Source organism: Amblyomma americanum, chromosome 9, assembly GCF_052857255.1.
Source record: "Amblyomma americanum isolate KBUSLIRL-KWMA chromosome 9, ASM5285725v1, whole genome shotgun sequence".
NCBI lineage: Eukaryota > Metazoa > Arthropoda > Arachnida > Ixodida > Ixodidae > Amblyomma > Amblyomma americanum.
The window spans coordinates 148,590,971-148,610,813 of NC_135505.1; the positions used below are offsets into that span (position 1 = coordinate 148,590,971).

Consider the following 19,843-nt stretch of genomic DNA (forward strand, 5'->3'; position numbering starts at 1 on the left):
GGCACTTTTCGTTCAAAGCGATGGAACCGCCGGATGCAGTCGCAAAACAGCGAACGGATGTAACTTTGTGAAGACGGAGCGCCACTCGGTTGACGCGGTCGGAGAAACTCAAGTGACGAAACGGCGAATGGCGAACATATGAGACCCGCTGCGGTGGGCTCAGTGGTTAGGGCGCTTGGCTGCTGATCCCCGGAGTACCCGGGTTCGAACCCGACCACGGCGGCCGCGTTAGATGGAGGCGAAACGCAAAGGCGCCCGTGCGCTGTGTGATGCGAGTGCATGTTAAAGATCCCCAGGTGATCGAAATTATCCCTGAGCCCTCCACTACGGCCCTCTTTCTTCTCTCATTCCCTCCTTTATCCCTTCCCTTAATGCAAGGTTCACGTGTCCGCCCAGGTATGAGACAGATACTGCACCATTTCCTTTCCCAACAACCAATTTTCAATTTTCAACGTATGAGACAAGGGATAACTGCCCGCGACACATTGGCAACAAAAGCAAGTTGATGGCGATGGCAATCTGGCTGCCACCTCGAAGTGTGAGATCGTAGGGACCTCTACTGGCAAAAATGAAGTACCGAAAATATGTCGAGCCAATCCAACTGCAGAGTAAATCTACCTCAATCCAAGATGGCGGCTTCTGCGCAGGCCATAGAGTTTCTTACTATTAAATAAATAGAGCTGGCGGCACTGCACCTCAGCCACCATGGGTGCTTAAAGCATCATGGGGCGATGAGCTACTTGGTGCAGGACAGTCGTTCTTTTCAGGAACATAGAGTGGCGTTCCTGAAATGTCTTGTTCCATCCACGAATTTGGCGTAAACATAGTGCGCAAAAGCCATAGTAGCGAAAACGCAACAGCATACGACGCCAATAGAAGGTTTTTGGTTTCCGAAGTGTCATTAAAAAAAAACCTCGAAGTGGTCAAACAACATTTTTTTGTAAACATATTTATTTTTAAAAATGTGTTAAGCACGAAATATTGTTTTTTGTGGTGGGCAATACTTGGCCAATAAGAGAGCAAGCCATCGCTTAATTTTGGGCAAACTTTACATTAACATGCTTTTCTGCTCGTTGCAATTTATAGACAGGATATTGAATGCTAAGACATTCTTGATTATTGAAAGTTTGTTTTTTCATTATTTTTTGGCCAAAAGTTGTGGTTCTGCAGTCGGTAGCTCTTCGCCCCATGATGCTTAGAGCGCCCATGGTGGCTGAGGTGGTCTCGAGGAAGCTCCATGCAAACTCCCATAGGCGGGGCGCCAACTTTCCCTTTAGTTAATAGTAAGAAACTCTATGGCGTCGGCGAAAACCCAATAAGATGGCCGATTTTTTCCCGCAGATGACTGAAATTAGTCTGAAAAATCGCACTTTCGGACTTTTAAAGTCTGAAATATCTGTCGCGAATATGTATGGGCTTCTATGGGGTGACTGACGGTGCCTCATCGAAGTCCGAAATATCCTATAAGTCCAAATTATTGGAGTCTGAATTACCCGTCGGCTACTGTATTAGGAGGTATAAGTGGATTCGTGTTATATGCGGTTTTTTACGGTAATCTGGTCATTTTCCTTGTGCAGTTCTACATATAATGCTTGCTCATTTTCACTGCCTATGCCGAATTTTTTTTCCCACTTTTTCTGTGGGTATTGAAGTGTCCTTGCACTTCAGTTGCTTTACTTGGCATGTTCCTCTTGCATTTCTCTTTTTTTTTTCTTTGCGTTTTCTCAGCATCTCTTTTCCTGTTTTTTAAATAGAAGAGCATTGTATGGCAGCTGGCAGCACCAGAATCATGCGAGAAACCAAGCGGCAACGATGTGCACGCATAAGATGCAGAGACCGCTCTGTTTGTCACACGGAGGCACCATCAGAGCAGGAGCATGGCATGTTGTCAAAACGTTCCCTTGTTGCGATTGTAAATGTCCCTCTCATGGCAATTCGGGCTTTTATCATGATGAAAATTTTACGTGGTTCGGTCAAATTTCAAGTAACGCAGCACTAGCTAATAGATAGTCGGCATAGCGAGTTCGTTATATCAAGCTCAAATGCCTCAACACACCCATTACAAAGAGTTCACAAATGCACGTGTTTCCATGGAGGTGGCATTAGCGAATTAAGGAGCTTTGTATTGTCGAAGAGTTTGTTACGGGGGGGTTTGCTACATCCAGGTTTACTGTATGTGCACAAGCCTAGGCTTTGCCACAACCTTGTTTAGAAGCAAGACACCTTGTGACATGATGCACTTTGGCTCGGATGCCTCTGCTGCACCATTAAGTGTCATCATCATCATCATCATCATATTGGACTGTCTGCCGTGTGTCATGTGCAGAAGGAGCCTGAGGTGAAGCCCGAGCCACCGGATGAGCCTGACGATGAAGAGGAGCTTCCGGCAGCTGAGGAGCTTCCTTCCTCTGCTTCTGCCCCCCCTTCTGCCATGGATGACGATGGTGGAGGTGGCTCGAGTGAAGAGAGCCGGGTACCGCCATCGGGACCCGAGGTGAAACCCATGCGTGCCAAGCCCCTGAAGGCACCTGAGGATGCGGCTGCTGCAACGCCTGTCGGGTCCCTCAAATTTTTCTTGGGTAAGGGAACCCCCCGCACTCTGAATCCCACTGTTTGCAGTGCTGCTTAAACATAAGGTTAGGCGTGTTAGTCTTAAGCTTATTGTGTGCAGAAACAGTGCTAAAGAGAGCAACGGTATTTTTTTTTTCTTGGTTCTTCATGAGAAGCAGAGGTTTGCCATCTTGTCTGGTGTTGCATTTTATTGAAGGGGCATGTGCTGCTCTGTGGTATCCTTTGCGGATGTGACAAAGCAATGGCAAGGTAGCTGGGAATACTTGAAAATAGCAGTGAAAACAATACGGAAAGAAATGTCACATAAAAAAAAAATTGCTTGAAGCCACAACATTATATTGACATGTACAGTTGGGGCTCTCTTATTTGTATTTGTGGGCGAAAAGCTTTCCTCAAATACAGACTATGCTTGAAAATGGAGGACGAGGAGAAGAACTTTAACGGAACACGTAGTAATGGCAAGAGTATAGGTACAGACTAGTGTGTATTGCACGTATAGTACAACCTTGATAATTTGAACTCGGGTAATTTGAAATCCTGGATAATTTGAAGAATTTGTGTAGTCCTGCAATTCGTAATGTAAATTTTATCAGCTAATTCGAAACGGCAGCATGCATCAGCACGGTTAATTACAACAGCTGAGGTGCTATGCAAGGATGTCCAATCCCGATTTCGCCGCAGACCGATCAAGCGACGGCCCCTCAGAGCTCCGAGGCGGCGCTGCAGAGTGGTGCCGATTAGTAATGCCGATGCTTGATATGCGAAGCACCCCAGCCCCCGAACTCTTATCACAAAAGCCAATCTGGTATTTCTTGCGGACCGCCGAAGCGCGCACCTGCCAAGGAAAAGATGTGCTTCACTGCAACGCAGGTGTAGATACCGGTTTCAAAGTAACGTACTCTCAGTGCTTCATCAAGGCACAGCTGGACAGGAGGCAATGGTGCGTGTGCTCTTCTCTGCTCTCCAGCCTGGCCATGGTCAAGGCAGCACCTAATGAAGGCACTGACATTGAAGCACCTTCAACCCCTAACAACATCAGTGCATGTCTCACGACATGACCATTCTTGCTGCATGCCCGTGACGGGTTGACTGTGTGCAGTGCCGGCCTGCACCGTTTCTTTGAGTAGCATTAGAGTAGAATTAGAGGGTTAGGTCAACCTTTCTTAAAAAAAAAAAAATGACCATCCTAAAGTTCGGGGTCAACCTATATGCATAGCCGGCGTATTATGGCCGATTCACACGACGGACTGTTCGCACGCGGCCAGCTCATCACGTGTTCATGTGCCACTAAAAACTGGCCTGCGATCTGATGATGTCAAGCGGACGCGACGGACCGAAAGAGCAGACGACGTGCGCTGGGTGTACCACTGTTGCCAGCTTATTTTAAAGCGTTTGGCAACGCTGGTCAAACCGGTTCCTCCTCCCGACCCACGACTGCTATTGAATGGTGCAGGTAGGACCCTTTGTCCAATTCCTCAATGGCGTGGGCCGTCTTGCTAGCCGAGTCGATCACTTTGTCATTGTAGCGAACACAGCGCAGCTTGTCAAACAGCACGCCAGCTCGACGCCACTCAGCGAAATGCGGCAGCCGAAATACTGGCAAGAGCAGTGGTTTCCAGAGCTGGCGCGCGCATCTTCGCGGGCTGCCGCTAATTCCCGCGAGAGGAGAGGCACTTGAACTTCCTTGGTTGTCCAGTCCACGGGCCGACAGCACGCCTCTAGATTTGGTGACGCACAAACACGTGATGCGCGGTCCGTGGGCGAACGGACCGTCGTGTGAATCGGCCATTATGTGCTGTCTAGGTAATACGAGCTCAAGGTAGCACGAGGTAGTACGAGCCCATTGTCAGTGCCCATTCCCATCATAAAGTCGTAAATTCAACTTTATGAATTTGTGAAATTTGCGATTAGATTCAAATCATAAATTCAGAGAGTCGTAAATTTGAATGAAAATTGGTTGCACTGGAGAAAATTTGAACTGTGCACCACTTATCTGGCTCGTTCACACTGGCGGTCGCTTCTTCGGACAAACGGTAGGCAGCGCGAGGGCCAACTTGTGATTCCGATAATCTCCAGAGCGTGCATCGCGCCAGAATTGAAACTACAGGACTGTTTGCAGTTCAGTTTGCTGCTAGTCAGTCGGGCCAGGGCGGCATGGGAGTGTGGAGGCACGGTGGAGTGCCGCTTTTTGACTTCTGATCCCCACTGGTGTCGGATTGCTGTCCTTGTGATTGTGTCGTTAAGCATTACGCGTTTGTTGCTTTGAGTTCACACGCACTGCAATGCCATCTCGCGGGAAACTGCAAAACAAAATGTGGCGGTGGAACGAAGCACACTAGGTGGTGTGGGTGTATGCGTCGACTTATTATTTGGAGTCAACTTTCTTTTTGTTCAGCAAGGGCTACGAGCTGGACAGTCTACTTTTTCGCAGCAGTTGTACAGTAATCCCCAAGTTCGTCCAGTGAAGGTAGCACGTTCCTGCACTGCAATTTTTTTTGCTTTGGCCGGTTAATTCGAATAATTTTCGCAGTCCCAGTGATTTCAAAATTTACAAAGTTTTACTGTATTTCCGTTTCCTCAAAAGTCAACACCCAAGTCTTGTTGCTTGTATACTGTGTTACTATGTTACTTGGTAGTTAGTTGAAAGAAAGTTCCTGTGAAAGCTGTATAGCTTTTTTTTTTTGTGACCTGCTAATGTGTAGTTGCTGATGTGCAGTTACTTGCTTGTTTTAGTTTTTCCTCCACTTTGGGGGATTGCCCTAAACACTTCGAGCTGGATGTTGGTGATATGAATCTCACAGGTTCTGAAAAATATATTCGTATCACCCGAAATTTGTGTTGTCAAAAAACTGAACGAAATCTGCATGCTGACGAGACTTATTTGCAGCTGCATACCACTGCTTTGCACTCGTGCGTGCTGTGCAACCGGCAAGGGTAGCACTCAGTCCTCACAAGTGTGGTTGCATTCATGGTAGCAGTGGCTGGTAGCATTCAGAACGCCCGAATTTGCTCACATTGTACAAGTGTACTTCAGCCAGGGAATTTTATGAATTTTTATACCGAAATTCGTGTCATCCATGATCGTATCATTGAGGTCCGGTTGTATTAGATTAGTTGCCAGTGAAAATGCAGTTGTAGATCCTTCATGTGTCTTGGCTTCTAGATGAAAGAAATGTTGAAAATTGAAAATAGGTTTTTGGGGAAAGGAACTGGCACAGTATCTGTCTTACATATCGGGGACGAGGGGCTGAGAGAAGAAAGGAAGGAAGAGGTGCCATTGTGGAGGGCTCGAGCATAATTTCGACCACCTGGGGATCTTTAACGTGCATTGATATCACACAGCACACGGGGGCCTTAGCGTTCGCACTCGGGTTCGGGTTCGAACTCGGGAATTCCGGATCAGCAGCCGAGCGCCCTAACCACTGAGCCACAGCAGCGGGTATGTTTTAAATAGATTTGAAAACTTTGGGCCCTTTGCCTAACAGATGGACACATTTTCAACCCTGTGTTTGGTTCCTGGTAGCCTCAGCCACTTGAGTGGCACGCACTGTCATGCAGGGGGCCGGCTAGTGCTGAAGCTGAGTGCCCAGGAGGGGGGTGCCTGGGTTGAGGCTCAGGACACACCTCGACTGGGGCGTCCCCACCGCCAGCCCCCCTCAGAGGACGCCAGCGATGACGATGAGGGTGGGCCAGGCTCCTCCTCTGCGGCAGGGGGTGGCGCCACGCCACCGCTCAGGTCTGTTGTGGGCACCGTTGCCTTCTACTCGGGCATGTTTTTTAAAGCACAGTTGAGTCGCAATATAACGAAGTACTACTACTCGAAAAAAACTGTTATATCACGATATTCGTTGCATTCAAGTTTTTGTCTTGCAGTGCCGCAGATATCATGCATTCCTGAAACCTTCCCATTCCGCTTTATTTGGCCCACGTGCATTCATGAAGATATGACAAGCAATTTTAGAAGAAACACCAAGCAAAACGAGTGGCGAGGGTAGTTCAGCAAAACTTCGCTACTTTGGAATCGCAACATCGCATATCTCAAAATATCAGTTCAGTCGAAATTTTCTGTGCAGCCGAGCCACTCCTCACGGCGCTGTGCATTTATATTACCCTTTACCTCGAAGTATTTTCTCAATGAGTTGCAGATTTATCATAATCTTGACTGATGGCTGGAGATAAATGCCGCCACTGAAAAAGTATTGAAAGAGTATCACGAGCTTCGTGCTTTGCTTCAGCGACTGCCAATAAGCGAGCTCCTTCACCGAATATGAAACCGAGCAGCACTGTAGAAGGCCATTAATCGTGTCAAGCAGCCCCGCAATCCAACACATGCTCTTGCAGGCTGATGGGAACGGATGAGACATGCAAGCAGGAAGTCCCCTCAAAATAGTGCATCTGGTTTGTCTTGCTTTGTGCACCGTGTAATCGACGATGTGCATGCACACTCTGGAAACAATTTACCAACCACCGGCTGTGTCCACACTTCATAGGACCGGGCATCACGGTGTGGTTTGATTTAAGGGTTTTAACACCTCAAAGCAATAGCGGCTATTATTGACACCGTAGTGGAGGGCTGTGAAGATTTCAAACACCTGAGGCTCTTATACATGCACCGACATCGCACAGTACTATCGCGTTCAGTATGAGGTACACCACGCGAGTGCGCAGTGTAGGTCTGAGCGAGATAGCACATGGGTGCCTTGCATTTCGTCTGCATTGAAACGCAGCTGTCGCATCCTTGCGATCACCAGTTCGAGCACCCAAACCACTGAGCCACTACAGCGGGGTGAGATGGGTGCGAGTTATACAGTTAAACCTCGACGCAACGAGCTTCAGTGTAATGAAATCCTCGATGTAATGAAGTATTTCAGTTTTTATAACTTCGCGCCCTTAGAATACTATGTATTTCTAGCTTCAGTATAACGAAGTAGATTTTGCCGCACTTTCAATGTTAAGAAATTTCAGTGCTGGCTGGAATTGACCCTGAGGAAAAATAGTATTGCGGGCGCAAGTGGTTGAGTGTAGCGTGGGCCAAAGTGCGCATTGGAACGCATATGTAATGCGCACACTGCCTGACTTTCACTTACAGAGCGTATAGGCAGACGCAAATATGAGGATGATAATACAGTGGACTCCTCTAAAACGAACTTGAAGGGGATTCAAGAAGTGTTCCATTTATCAGAAGTTTCATTTAAGCAAAGCACACATATGTAGAAATATTTATTTACACTGCACCAGCCCTTACTGATCTGGACGTGAAGGAAAAAAGGAATCAATTGTGGTCTGTTTTACATTCTTCATTTGCTTTTTAACAAAGTAACTGTGCATATTTGAAAGGCTTTGCAAACATTCTGCACTCCCTTCACGTTCAAAGTACTGTTGCAAAAGTGCAACTCATTCCTAGCTGCGCTGTCTGGCACCGCACTGGGCACTGGGTCCTCGCACTCATCACTGGAGGAAGAGTGGTCCTCGGCTTGCACTTCTGCAATAATTTCTTCAAGGCTTTCCTCGCGACAGGTGCGTACATTTGCATCTATGTCCTCATAGTCTTGTCGTGAGAAAGGGGCAGAGGGCACTATTTGATTAAATATAGTGTCTGCTTCTTCATCAGCAGTACCTGCCTCTTCATGGACTATTGGATAGTGTGCTTCGAAGCCTGCATGGTGGAAGCACCTCTGCACTGTTGTTGCCTGAACTTGTTCCCAGGCACGGGCCAATATGTGGATAGCAGACAGCAAGTCAGTGACATAATCCTTTCCACAGTCAGCACAAAGCAGCATGCGGTGAAGCAGTTGGCGGCGGTAGTGGACCTTGACGTTCTGGATGACTCCTTGGTCCATTGGTTGGATGACAGCAGTTGCATTGGCAGGGAGGAATTCAAGGCTGAAGGACTTCAGCCCTTCCAATTGGCCATGGGCAGGGCAATTATCTACGATGAAGACAACTTTCCTGCCCTGCCTCGTAAACCTTGCGTCCTCCTCCCGCAGCCAATTTTCGAAAAATGCTGTTGTCATGCACGCTGTTGTCATTCGCAGTGTAGGCCACAGGTAGATTTCGAATGCCCTTGAAGCAACGTGGGTGTCTCGATTTTCCTACCACCAGCAGCTTTCTTTTTTCATCACCTGCCATATTAGCGCCCACCAGCACGGTAATGCGCGCTTTGCTGCACTTCCCACCTGTACAGGCTTCGCCTCTGTAGGCGAGAGTCTTCGATGGAAGCGCCTTGTAGAAGAGGCCCATCTCGTCGACGTTGAATACGTCTCGTGGCTCATAGCTGTTTAAAATCTCCTGCAGCCGTCCGCGTTGCCAGTCAGCGCAGACTTCTCTATTCACTGCATTACTCTCACCTGAGATGGTTTTGAAGACTAGGCCAAGGCGCTTTTTAAATCTGCTAAGCCATCCGTCGCTGACGCAGAAATTCTCAACCCCCATTTGCAGGGCTATCTCCCGCGCCTTTTGCTCCAAAATGGGTCCACTTATGGGAAAACTGGCACTCCGCGCACGCTTAAACCACAGAAAAAGAACCTTTTCAAGCTCTTCATACGGTGTCGTCCTCATACGCATCCGGTTGGAAGCGAAGGTACCAGACTTGACAGCTCCTTGAATGACGTCTTTGTTTTTCATGATCCGCGAAAGCGTCGACTTCGGGATGTGAACTTCTTCGCGACTTCTGTTTTTGAAAGGAAACTTCGCTCAAGCTCCTGCAGAATTTGTAACTTCTTTTCAAGCGAGAGTGCTTTGTGCGGCCGCTTCTTAACGCTTTTCATCACGTCGACACACCGACAACACCGATCGCACGTAGGCCTAACGCAGAACGACAACAAAAACAAAATTATCAAGCGACTTACTGGATTGGCTTGTCCCGGCTATAGCGTTGGCTGCGAACAATTTGTTCATGGTTGCGAGTCTGCCGCTGACATATGCGAGCACAAATACGCTCGGGAGGGTTCCAGATTTTTAACTTGTGTGCCGTTTAGCCGAGGGTAACACTTTAGTGGTGTTCCAATTATTCGAAGAATTTTACTGCGGCAGATATACGAAATCAACCAAGTAACCCTGTTTAATTTTGTTTATCCGTAAGTTTCATTTAACCGAGTTTCGTCTATTGGGCGTCCACTGTAGTAGTACGGGTGAGGCTGGTATGAGTGCCTGCACAGCCTTGGCAGGCATCCAGGCCAGCCCATGGCTCTCGCTATCTCGCCTGTAATCAGCGCTGAATGCGACGCGCTGCCTGTCATGTTTACAGATGCCCAAAGCTTGGTGGAGGACTGCAGTGGTCAGCACTGTTGGCACACCCATCAGCTGCGAGGCCCTTCGCGTGCTTCATCCCTGACAACCTCGCTTCTCACTTGGACGATGCTTGTACATGCAAAATGGCCCAGGAGGAGTGGGGTGGACCTGATTTCATTCCGTTGGTTGGAGGACAACCATCTCGTTCTGGCCGACATGGAGAAAGAAAGGAGGGAAGTGGGAGGGGGCCAGACTGCGTGCCCCACCGCGAGGCTGCTGCCAATGGTCATGAGATCGCAGCTGTGGCAGCAGCGGAACGTGGCGTTTTGTCGGCGGTGTTAGCGGTGTGCTCAGGGCACTTGCAGCTCAATACGGGCGCGTGGTCCCCGTCACAAACGAGCTGTATGGTGCAGTAGAGGCTGCTCGCGAGTTCACTGCATAAGCATGATGTGCCTAACGCCATTGTTGCTGGCAAAGAATATCATCGCCTTATAAGGCGAGCATCTGGTGTGGATACGAGAAATGGTAAGCGGATGCTGCAATGACGAGTGTGGCAGTAGCCGGATGCAGTGAGCAGTCGTGGTGGGGCGGTCAGGCGTAGGGGTGTGGGGATGTAAAGGGACGCTATGCATAGATGATGCACATACAGCTTTTGCTGTAACATGAAATGAATATAAGGGCCAAGAAATTGAGAGGAGAAGCCCGTAAAAGTGTCCTGCATTAAAAGGAGCTGTGCGACTGAGGCTCAGTGACAATTTTGCCGCCTGTGTCATGCCTGTGTGGAAGTCTCTGCTGAGTCGAGACATTGCCTGTGCACACCTCCGCATCTGCAGGGGTAGTTCCCGGTGCACGTCCTGGCCGGAGACGGCCCCACTCACCCCGTTTGGCAACCTGGCAGCAACGCGCATGGCGACACCTGAAGACAGTGCCTCCGGCTGCAACAACACGAACAACAGCACGGAAGACGAGGACGGAGGGGACGACGACAGCAACCAGCAGCGGCCGCCCTCAGCCTCCAGGGCAGCGCCTTCGCCCAAGTGCCCGCCGCCACAACAGGCGCCCCCTCTAGGTGAGCAGGCACGAGACGGCACGCTTGCAACCCTTTCCACAGATTGAGGAGCTGATTAGTGCCTTTCCCTTCTTGCCGTGTCTTGGTTTATATATCTACACTTGCACTACGTGCAAAGGGAATTGCACTTGGGGGCTAATGCCTTGTAATCCCACAAATTTACTGTCACTTTCAGAGTGGCATTCGCCATTCTTGTAGTGTCGCACGATGAACAGACACTCACCGCAAAATTCACTCGACTGGAAGGGAGTTTGGTAAACTTGCTTGGAGCCTCAGTGAACAGGCTGCAAAACTTGAATGTCAGCTTCCCTGCTGAATAAAAATTCGTGTACAGTGCATTTGTAGCTTTACTTCAGGAAATCTGGTATTAGTGGGTGTTGTCTAGCAAGCCCAGGAGTTCTCATTCATTTTTAGTCAGTTGGGTAACCCCAGCAGGTTTTCATATTTGCTGAGGAATGTCGCATTGCTTGATTTTCATCCCTTCCAGCCCAATACGCATTCACAAAACAGCATGCTGACACTTGGCACGTCAAGAGGTGCCCAAATAAATTAATAATATTTAATAATAGAGTGAGCTTTGCTTAGTGGCATGAATTTTTTATTTCATTTGACCTGGATCGCATCATGGGAAAGCGGATTATAGAATTTGGTAGAGGAAAGGAGTGCATGCGCTGAGACCCAGGTCTGGCAGGTTTCGCACCAATGGCAGTTCGGTCTTCCGCATTGAAGTGCATGCAGAACTAACGTAACTTGTTGCTGCTTAGAGGTGGCTATGAAAGATGGTGCAGCTGGTGACCTCAACGCATTTGTTGCTGTCCAGCCAAGTTAAAATGAGCTGCTCTACTTAAAACGCAATGAACATAAGTGGACAGCATTTGCAGGCTGTACTTTATGACTGCACCAATGCAGTATACTTGTACGTGGGAGTGGTAGCCCTGTCTCTATGTTGCCTCATTACTGAGCTGTCCTTGTAGCCATCTTCCGAGTTGTATTGCTGCAGATCTACACTATCTCCTGAGTGTAATGCCAGGCCCACAGCGCTTTGCATGTACTGTGAGCCCTATGGCACACGAAGTTCACTGCTAAGCTACAAACAAGTTGCATGCTTTTCCAGTAGCTTTAGTTTTACTAAATGGGGTTCTACTTGCAGAGTGGTTTGTATATCGAAGGCGTAAAATAAGTGTGGTTGGCATGCAAAATGTGTGGGGTATCTTACAGCTGCACATTGCACATTTATAGTGGTAGTGTAGGGAAGTAGGTTGAATGAAATAATTTCAGAATCACCCCATCCCAGTCAGTCAGGGTCACTTGTGAATGACCCCTTTGTGCTTTTTTTTAATGGTTTCATTCAGTTTTGTAAAAATTTGTTTGTTTGCATGCTGTCGACAGTCATTTTTTTTTTTTTACTAAATGCCCATCTTTCACTCATGCTCAGACCTCTAACTCGAAGACGGGAAATTAGAAAAGTACAATCACAAGACAAGTGTTCTATCGCTTCCACGCTCGACTGGCTGCAGTGCGCTCAGAATCATGTGACAGCTCACCTGGCTTTCATTGACCAACTGCTGCTCTGGCAGCAAGCGCTGCATTTTTAAAATTTTGTTCTATTGTGAAAGCACTCATACGCTTGCCAACATCGGCCAAGAGTCTTGTCACTGTATGCACGTATGTATGTACATACTTATTTTCAGTCTTGTGCCATTGCCTAGCAACCCGAACTTACCTTAGTTACTCGGGTAAGCTTGGGTAAGTTCGGAGGAGTGTGGCTGTCATCGAAACAGCAACTGGATTTGCGTTGTTTATTGTTGATTGGAAATTCGCTCTAAAATTTGCCTCCTCTCCTCGTCATTTTACTCCCCCGACAAGGTACTGCAGTGGTCTGCTAGCGCTGTCTTCAAGTCTGTCCGCAGAGAGACACTGGCAGCGTGCCAACTGCTTCGTTTCCTACAGGCCACAGAAAGATTTCGGTCAGGGGCGGAGGGGCCGCGATGTGGTGCTGGAATTTGTCACACCTGGAGCCTGTTCGTGATCACTGGCAAACGTCACAAACCCTGTCATGTCGGTCTCTGGTGGCTCTGACTTCCTGATGTGTGCTGTCCAGCTCTTGTGCACTTATGATGGTCTGATGCTGCTTCGACTGTGCACACCTTGTTGAATAACCTCTAGCGGTTGCTACATGGGAAGATGTGGAGTCGACATTTGCTACAGTGGAGCTGTATGAACGTAGGAAAATGTTGTCGCAGGCGGTACCTCGCCAAAACAGGCAGATACACACTGCCAAATGTTTCGAATGAAGATATTTTTTAGAAATGAAGGCCCACTAAAACAGGTATGTCTCCACAGCCCACAAATGCAGGGCAGTGTCATAGAGGCATTTGTGCATGCGTGCCCAAGTGGCCGCTATCTGTCAAGTCTGCATACACCTTACAACAAACTCCCAGGCGCATCATTGTCATCCCCTGCAAAAGAAGCGGAGGGCTGATAACTTAAAACCTTTTGCATTTGACGAAATATACTCAACATCGTTTTAGTCTGAATTCTTGAATGAGACGTTTTTTTTTTTTCATTGTATGTTCACTTCATTGTGCACGTAGACATTTTGGCTGAGGGCAAACTCCACTAGGCGCTTCAAAATGAGTGAGGCAGTGGCTAAAAAAAAAGTACAAATTGTAATCAGTATTATCCAAAGCCTTTCTTTTTTTTTCTGTTTTGGCAGATTGACTTTTCTGTTTAAATGGGCTTGCCACTGATGCTGTCGAATCGCCCAGAAAAACGCTGTGTGCAGGCGACAAGCGAGATGCTCCTCAAAGACACTTTTTCTTAATATTGAACCTATGATTATGAAACTTAGATCATTGATAAGGTTTTTAATGCAGATTCCAATTATGGGCTTATTTTTTATGTAGCTTGCATAGTTTTTGTGTAAAAGGGTCCACAAAAGCACAATACAGTAAAAGCTCGTTAATTCGAACTTCACGGGACCGGGAAAAAAGTTCGAATTATCCGATGTTCGAATTATCGAATGGCCTCGAAAAAAACTGACAAGAACCGTTTGCATTGCAGTATATGTACAGTGGTAGTCAAAAAATCCCAGGCCGCTCCGAACGGCCGCGGAGCGGCTCCTCTCCGCTATCGGGGCGCTGTTATCGCACGCTTGTCTCGCCGCGCTTGTGTTTCCAGGGTATGCGCAGAGAGGGGGTGATGCCCCCCCTCTCTCGCTCTCCTCAATAACGAAGCAATGAAAGAAATAGTGCGGCATACGCCTGCAGCGTTCGCTCTTCGCTCTCCGTATTCGGCTGTGGTGCAGCGCGTCGCGGTGCAGACGACCATCCGCATAAAGTGACGCACTATGCTGGCGGCAGTATTAAGTATGACTTCGTGTGCTTCTTCCTACGTTACGATTTCCTGGCGTACGATATAGTGCATTTACCTTCACCTATGTTCTGTTGCGGCTCTCTGAGCAGTCAACTTTGAATTTTCACGTTCAGTATTTCCAGTATTTTTGTTCAACTTTCTGGAAGCTTAGTACACTCGAACAGGGTTTGAAGATGCATTCTCTGCCTGTATTTCTGAAGAGTTTTTACTGCTTCGTTATTGACAGGTTGTCATCTCGAGTCTTGTGTTAATGAATAGATTTAGCGTCTTCGCGCAGGCAAAGCAGATGAAGTCATACTAAATACGGCCGCCAGCATAGTGCGTCACTTTATGCGAATGGTCGTCTGCACCGCGACGCGCTGCACCACAGCCGAATACGGAGAGCGAAGAGCGAACACTGCAGGCGTACGCAGCACTATTTTTTTCACTGATTCGTTATTGTGGAGAGCGAGAGAGGGGGGGCATCACCCCTCTCTGCGCATACCCTGGAAACACAAGCGCGGCGAGACAAGCGTGCGATAACAGCGCCCCGATAGCAGAGAGGAGCCGCTCCGTGGCAGTTCAGAGCGGCCTGGGATTTTTTGACTACCCCTGTACCATACTTACTGGCGTACAAGCCCACTGGCATAATGAACCCACCTACCCCCGATTTTTGCCTAAGAATTTGGAAAAAAAAAACGCCAGTCGGTTACGCTTCCCTCCGCTTCCCACCGTCACGTCACGGTCCACAACACAATTCTTGGCAGTGCGCCCAGATGCTGTGCAGCAATAACATCACCGTGTGTTTACCTTTTGACCTTAGCTCTAGCGGCAAGCGGGGGGGGGGAGCGAACTTGGCAGAGTGCCAGTGCTTGTCCGGTTGTGCAAGCATCGTTTTCAGTACTTTCGCCTTATCGTGCCATGGGGGATGGAAGCCGTCTACTGCACAAAATCATTGGAACGCGCGATAGCAGCGAATGAGGCTAAAAGCCGGTGTCATGATCGCGGCTGACCGCGTGCTTCTGTTGGCCACTGATGGATGGAAGGATGGACGACACTGGCAAAGAAAAAAAAAAGTTTTTCGCACGTAATTTGTAGCGCCCGTCCAAAGTCATAGCCTTTTATGGGCGTTGGCCAGGACCGCGCCGACAGTACTTATCCCTATTTCCGAATTAACAGGGCTCGAATTAACGAGTATTTAGTTGCGAGTTTCGGAGGCTGCGCGGAAAAGAGGGTAGGCAGACGCCACCACGTTCGCCAAACCCTAACCTCCGGCACAGCCGAGCCGCCGCGCCGGTGATGGCGCCATTTAGGCCCTCACGATCATTGCAAAGGGAGCCTGTCAGACTAAATCTCTATGCCATATTACGGCGATGTGCTCGGGCTTCGGCTGTTTGGCGGACCGACATCATCTTCATTCTTCTCTGGTCACGGGAGGTTCCCAGCACAACAAGCTCTTCTGGTGGCAGCACACAAAGCTCCTCGAGAACTTTTTGAGAGTTACTGTGTCCCATATTATACCATCGCGTACGCAGCCACGGCCACCTTGATGTCCACGGCAAAGCTGTCGCAGGAGTTCCCGCTCTGAAAGCTCTTGCTTCCGCTGATGTCATCCGCGAGTCCACCAGGCACAGCATGGCTCGAGGTGTATGTAGAAGGAAGTAGCGATGCAGGGCACTCGCTATTTCCGCAGTGGAGTTCAAGAAACGCCGAAGGGCCCTTACGTTTTTCGTCCGGTTCGCGTACCACAAGGTTACAAGTACAGCACGTTGGGCAAGCAGCCCCGCTTACCAGTAATGTAAGCGCGCTGATGTTGCATATCGCGGCACTTGTGGAATGACGACTGCTCACAGCTGTGTCACTCTTAAACATTCCAATCCTCACCTCCGAGGCGCTCACGAAGTTCACCCATGGCGTCAATTTCGCCCAAGTGGCCGTTGCCCTGGTTAGGGCTAGCTGGCGTCGGGCGGCTGCCTTCCGCTGTTGTTCTCTATCGAGGCTTGCGACGGCATCCTCAGTATGCTTTCTTCGTATGATATTTTCGAGCTCGGAAATCGCGCTTCTTCGTGTCATTGTCCATTTCGAACTGATTCAAAAAACAAACGCCAGAGAGATCGATGTAGACGTTGTACAATACGAAAGCAGGCGGGCAAAAGGTGGGCTTCGCCACAGTTGCGCATCAGTCTCGGCCAATGGTAGCTACGCTAAAGCACCACGTGATTTAAAGGTCCAGTAGAAATGCTCGAAATAGGCGCCGAAAACGTGTTTTTTATTATTTACAGCCAAAATACGAAACGGCAGGAGGTGCTGTCTGTGAGAAGAACGCTTACTCTACCTCTCCAAGCAAACGGCAATGGTGGGCTGTGCCACGTTCTCGAGAGGCAGACGCTCGAAAGTTGACGATGTGCACGAAAAGTTGCAGTTTCCCGAGCCACCGTGGCTCAATAAAATAGATCTTTCGCATTCGAATTTCGGCTTGATTTTTTCAGGAATTTTAGCTGAATGCCCAAAGATAATTTTATAGTCAAAAACCCAAAACTGAAAAATTTCGCGAAAAACTCGCTTTTTTGACGCACATCTCCCCTTAAGAGCTACGGTGGAGACGCCTGCACTTTCTTTTTTGTCTTGGCTTAGCTCGGCGGTGTGGCCCCGACCAGGAACAGAAGTGCGAAAAAGGGGGACTGGCCAGTGTGGGTGCTCCGGGATCGGCCTTGTCTTTAGCGCGTCTTTACTATCCTAGCGCGTCTTTACTATCCTGTCTTTCTATCCCATCTTTCAACTCTCCTACTATCTGCACGTGGTAGCGATTGTGACTGGGCTTGAGCCAATGGGCAGGCCTGTGCACTTTCCTTTTCTTTCTTCCTGGCAACAACTTCTCTCTCTCTCTCACAGAACCCACAAAGGCAGCCCTTAGAACCTAGTTTGAGAACCCCTGATTTAGAGCCTGGTATGTTTTCGTTTATCTGTTGTGTATGCAATCTATGAGCAAGCACATGCGAGTTCTCTCATTGACAGTATTGCAGTTGTGTTTAGGTTGCGAACGTGTGCGCCTCTACGGCGACTAGCCAGGACAGGTATTGCGGCCATCATGACGTTGCACTCTTTTGAGGGAGCAGGGCTGCATGCAATAGCATGATGGGTGGGTGTTTTCCTCTGGTTGTTTTGTCCAGGCCCCCCTCCACCCCTGAATCTAACCCTGCGTCCCCCTGCTGCACAACTCCGGAGCGGCCAGGGCATTGCCTCCAACTCCCCGCCGCCTCTGCTGATGCCACAGGTGTCGCCACTTGCCGACGGTGAGCACACGCACACACAGCCGTAGAGTCTCGCACTGAGCGTACCGAAGAAGCACAGCTGCAGTTGTTCAGCCACCAGGGAAAAGATGGGTAGCTCGGTGGCCTAATAGAGACACTGAGAACAACTCCATCCCGTCTTAGTTCTTGGTAAAAATTGCTTCTATGCCTCTTCCTGGCTATGGCGATGTTTGTGGGGGCAGCAAAATACGCATTTATTGCAGAGTCAGAAGCACTGCACTCTAGCACACAGTTGGTTTGTGGCGTGGTTAGTGGCATGACCTGCGGCAGTGTCAAGGGATCCTGAAATGGTTTTGGTCGTTTTATTCTAGTGCTGCAGATCTGTAGAGGTTGCCTTTGTGAGTACTCCAGTCACATTTTAAAGCTCTGCGTAGACCCTATAATTTACAAATAAGTTTTCTAAAATTCATGCTTGCAACTGGTTAAGGTGACACGCCACCACAGGTTATTAGCCACATCTGCACTGATGACATGAATGGCCAGGCTTGCTGAGCCTTCTCATTGGGTGTGCCCAATTGCGGCATGGGCGATAGCAGCAGGGTGCAGTCCTGACCTGTTTTCTTTGTTATTATTTTTTTGGGCATGTCATCGTTTTATGGGTTGAGGTGGGAGATATGATGCTAATGAAGCTAGCCTAAAGGTTTTTGCAGTTCAGTGACAAGTGGTGGAAAACCATTCTCTTGCGCACTTTTGCTAGTAGATATCATTTCATGGTATCAGCGACTTAAGGTGTGGTGTAGACATGTGCAGCGAGATGTGACGAAAGCATTGCTTTGACTCAAATTCAGGCTAGTATCACTTGCAAGCGTAACATAGGAAATAGCAAAATTCGCGATTTCTCTGACTTTCTTTAGGGTTTTTCTTGGCATATTTTTTTTTAAAGTTCATGGATTTCTTAGACTGTTAGGGTTTGTTAACCAAGACTGTTAGCATGAGTTATAAATTGTTGTGTCCATAAATGGGGCTTTTTAATGGGCTTGCGTGAAAGAGCAGTGCAAGCAATACAATTGCACAAGGTCACATTGCTTGTTCGTCCATGCAGTGCAGCGTATATTGTATTGCTGGAGTTTCAAGCAAATGCTTTTGAAGTGTGCAAGTCCCACACATGAGTGCTTGAATTTGCATGTACTATATGCAACTTGATTCCCGCCAGGTTTTTCGTCCGGCAAGAGCAAGCAGGAATTCTCGCTTGGGAGCAGCAGTTTCCATTTGGGATGCTTGGAGTACAGTTTTGAGAGCCTTGGTTTAGAAAGTTGGACGTGGTTTTTTTTTTTGCGTTGTTCTCTTCAGGTGATAAAAGTAATTATTATGGAATGGAATGCACTGCTAAGGACATTGTCTAATAAATAAAGTGCAGCATTTTACGATAAACTGCTTGACATCTGAAATGCTTGTGCATCAGCTTGTGATGTTGCATATTGGGTGTTCGTTCTGTTTCTCCAGTTTTTATTTTGTGACTCTGCTGGTGAAACTGCACTGCTTGTGTTGCGAAGTCATTGGCCGTGTTTTCTTTTTTCTGTGTAATTTTTGTTTGCCTTGTGTCAGTTTTAATATCCCTCCACTCCAATTATGTGGAGGGGGTTTGAGTGATACATCAATAAATAAAACAAATGAATTAACAAATAAATGAACAGACGGCACTTGCCTCTGTATTCCACTGCCTTGATGCTTGAGCACCCTTGTGCTTGGGTTAATGACTGGGTGCTGCCTGTGTGCCTCCCATTGCAGGCTGTGTGGAGCGCTGCCGCCCCAGCTGGCGTAGTGGCCGGCCAGGTGGAGTGCCTTTTGTGGCGCCCATGTATCCCCATGGCAGCCAGTGCTGTCCACCAGCCACCACTGCTTCCCCCATGGTGACCGCCACCGGCACTGCAGGTACTACAAGTGCGCTTCCTGCTGCACGGACAGCAGCTGTGCTCAGAATTTCTTGCCCATGGGAACCATCACTGCTGCCCTGTGCCCTTCTTGTGCGGCCTAACAGAGTGCATAGATCTGCAGATGTTCAAAAACGTTCCTAGACATCTTGTTGCTGTTCCTTTCGAGTGAAAAAATGGCACTGATGATTGAAAACAGACCGAAAACTACACAGAGGACGAAGGGAGGGAAGACCTATGTGTGGTCTGTGTGCCACCCATCTTAAACCTGAATTGGTGATGTTCTGTTGAATGTTTTGTGGTAAATAGCGAGGGTGAAGGTGTTGTGGTGGGGGATATTGTGGCACTAGATCAGGGGTTTGCTTCAGCTGCAGAGGAAGCTGGAAGCTCAAAAAGCTTTTGTCAAATGATAGCACCATTTGACAGTTACGCGAGAG

At 48.3% G+C, this 19,843-nt stretch overlaps 1 protein-coding gene across 2 annotated transcripts in view; it reads left to right on the plus strand.

The window, feature by feature from the left end:
• The window catches only part of LOC144104865 (uncharacterized), a 38,680-nt gene that overhangs the window by 16,629 nt on the left and 2,208 nt on the right, over positions 1-19,843 (plus strand). For both annotated transcript variants that reach the window (XM_077638086.1, XM_077638085.1), the window contains exons 5-9: positions 2,327-2,579; positions 6,130-6,307; positions 10,635-10,870; positions 17,395-17,517; positions 19,264-19,407. In XM_077638086.1, coding sequence (XP_077494212.1) covers positions 2,327-2,579; positions 6,130-6,307; positions 10,635-10,870; positions 17,395-17,517; positions 19,264-19,407 — 934 coding nt within the window. The remainder of the gene's footprint in view (positions 1-2,326; positions 2,580-6,129; positions 6,308-10,634; positions 10,871-17,394; positions 17,518-19,263; positions 19,408-19,843) is intronic.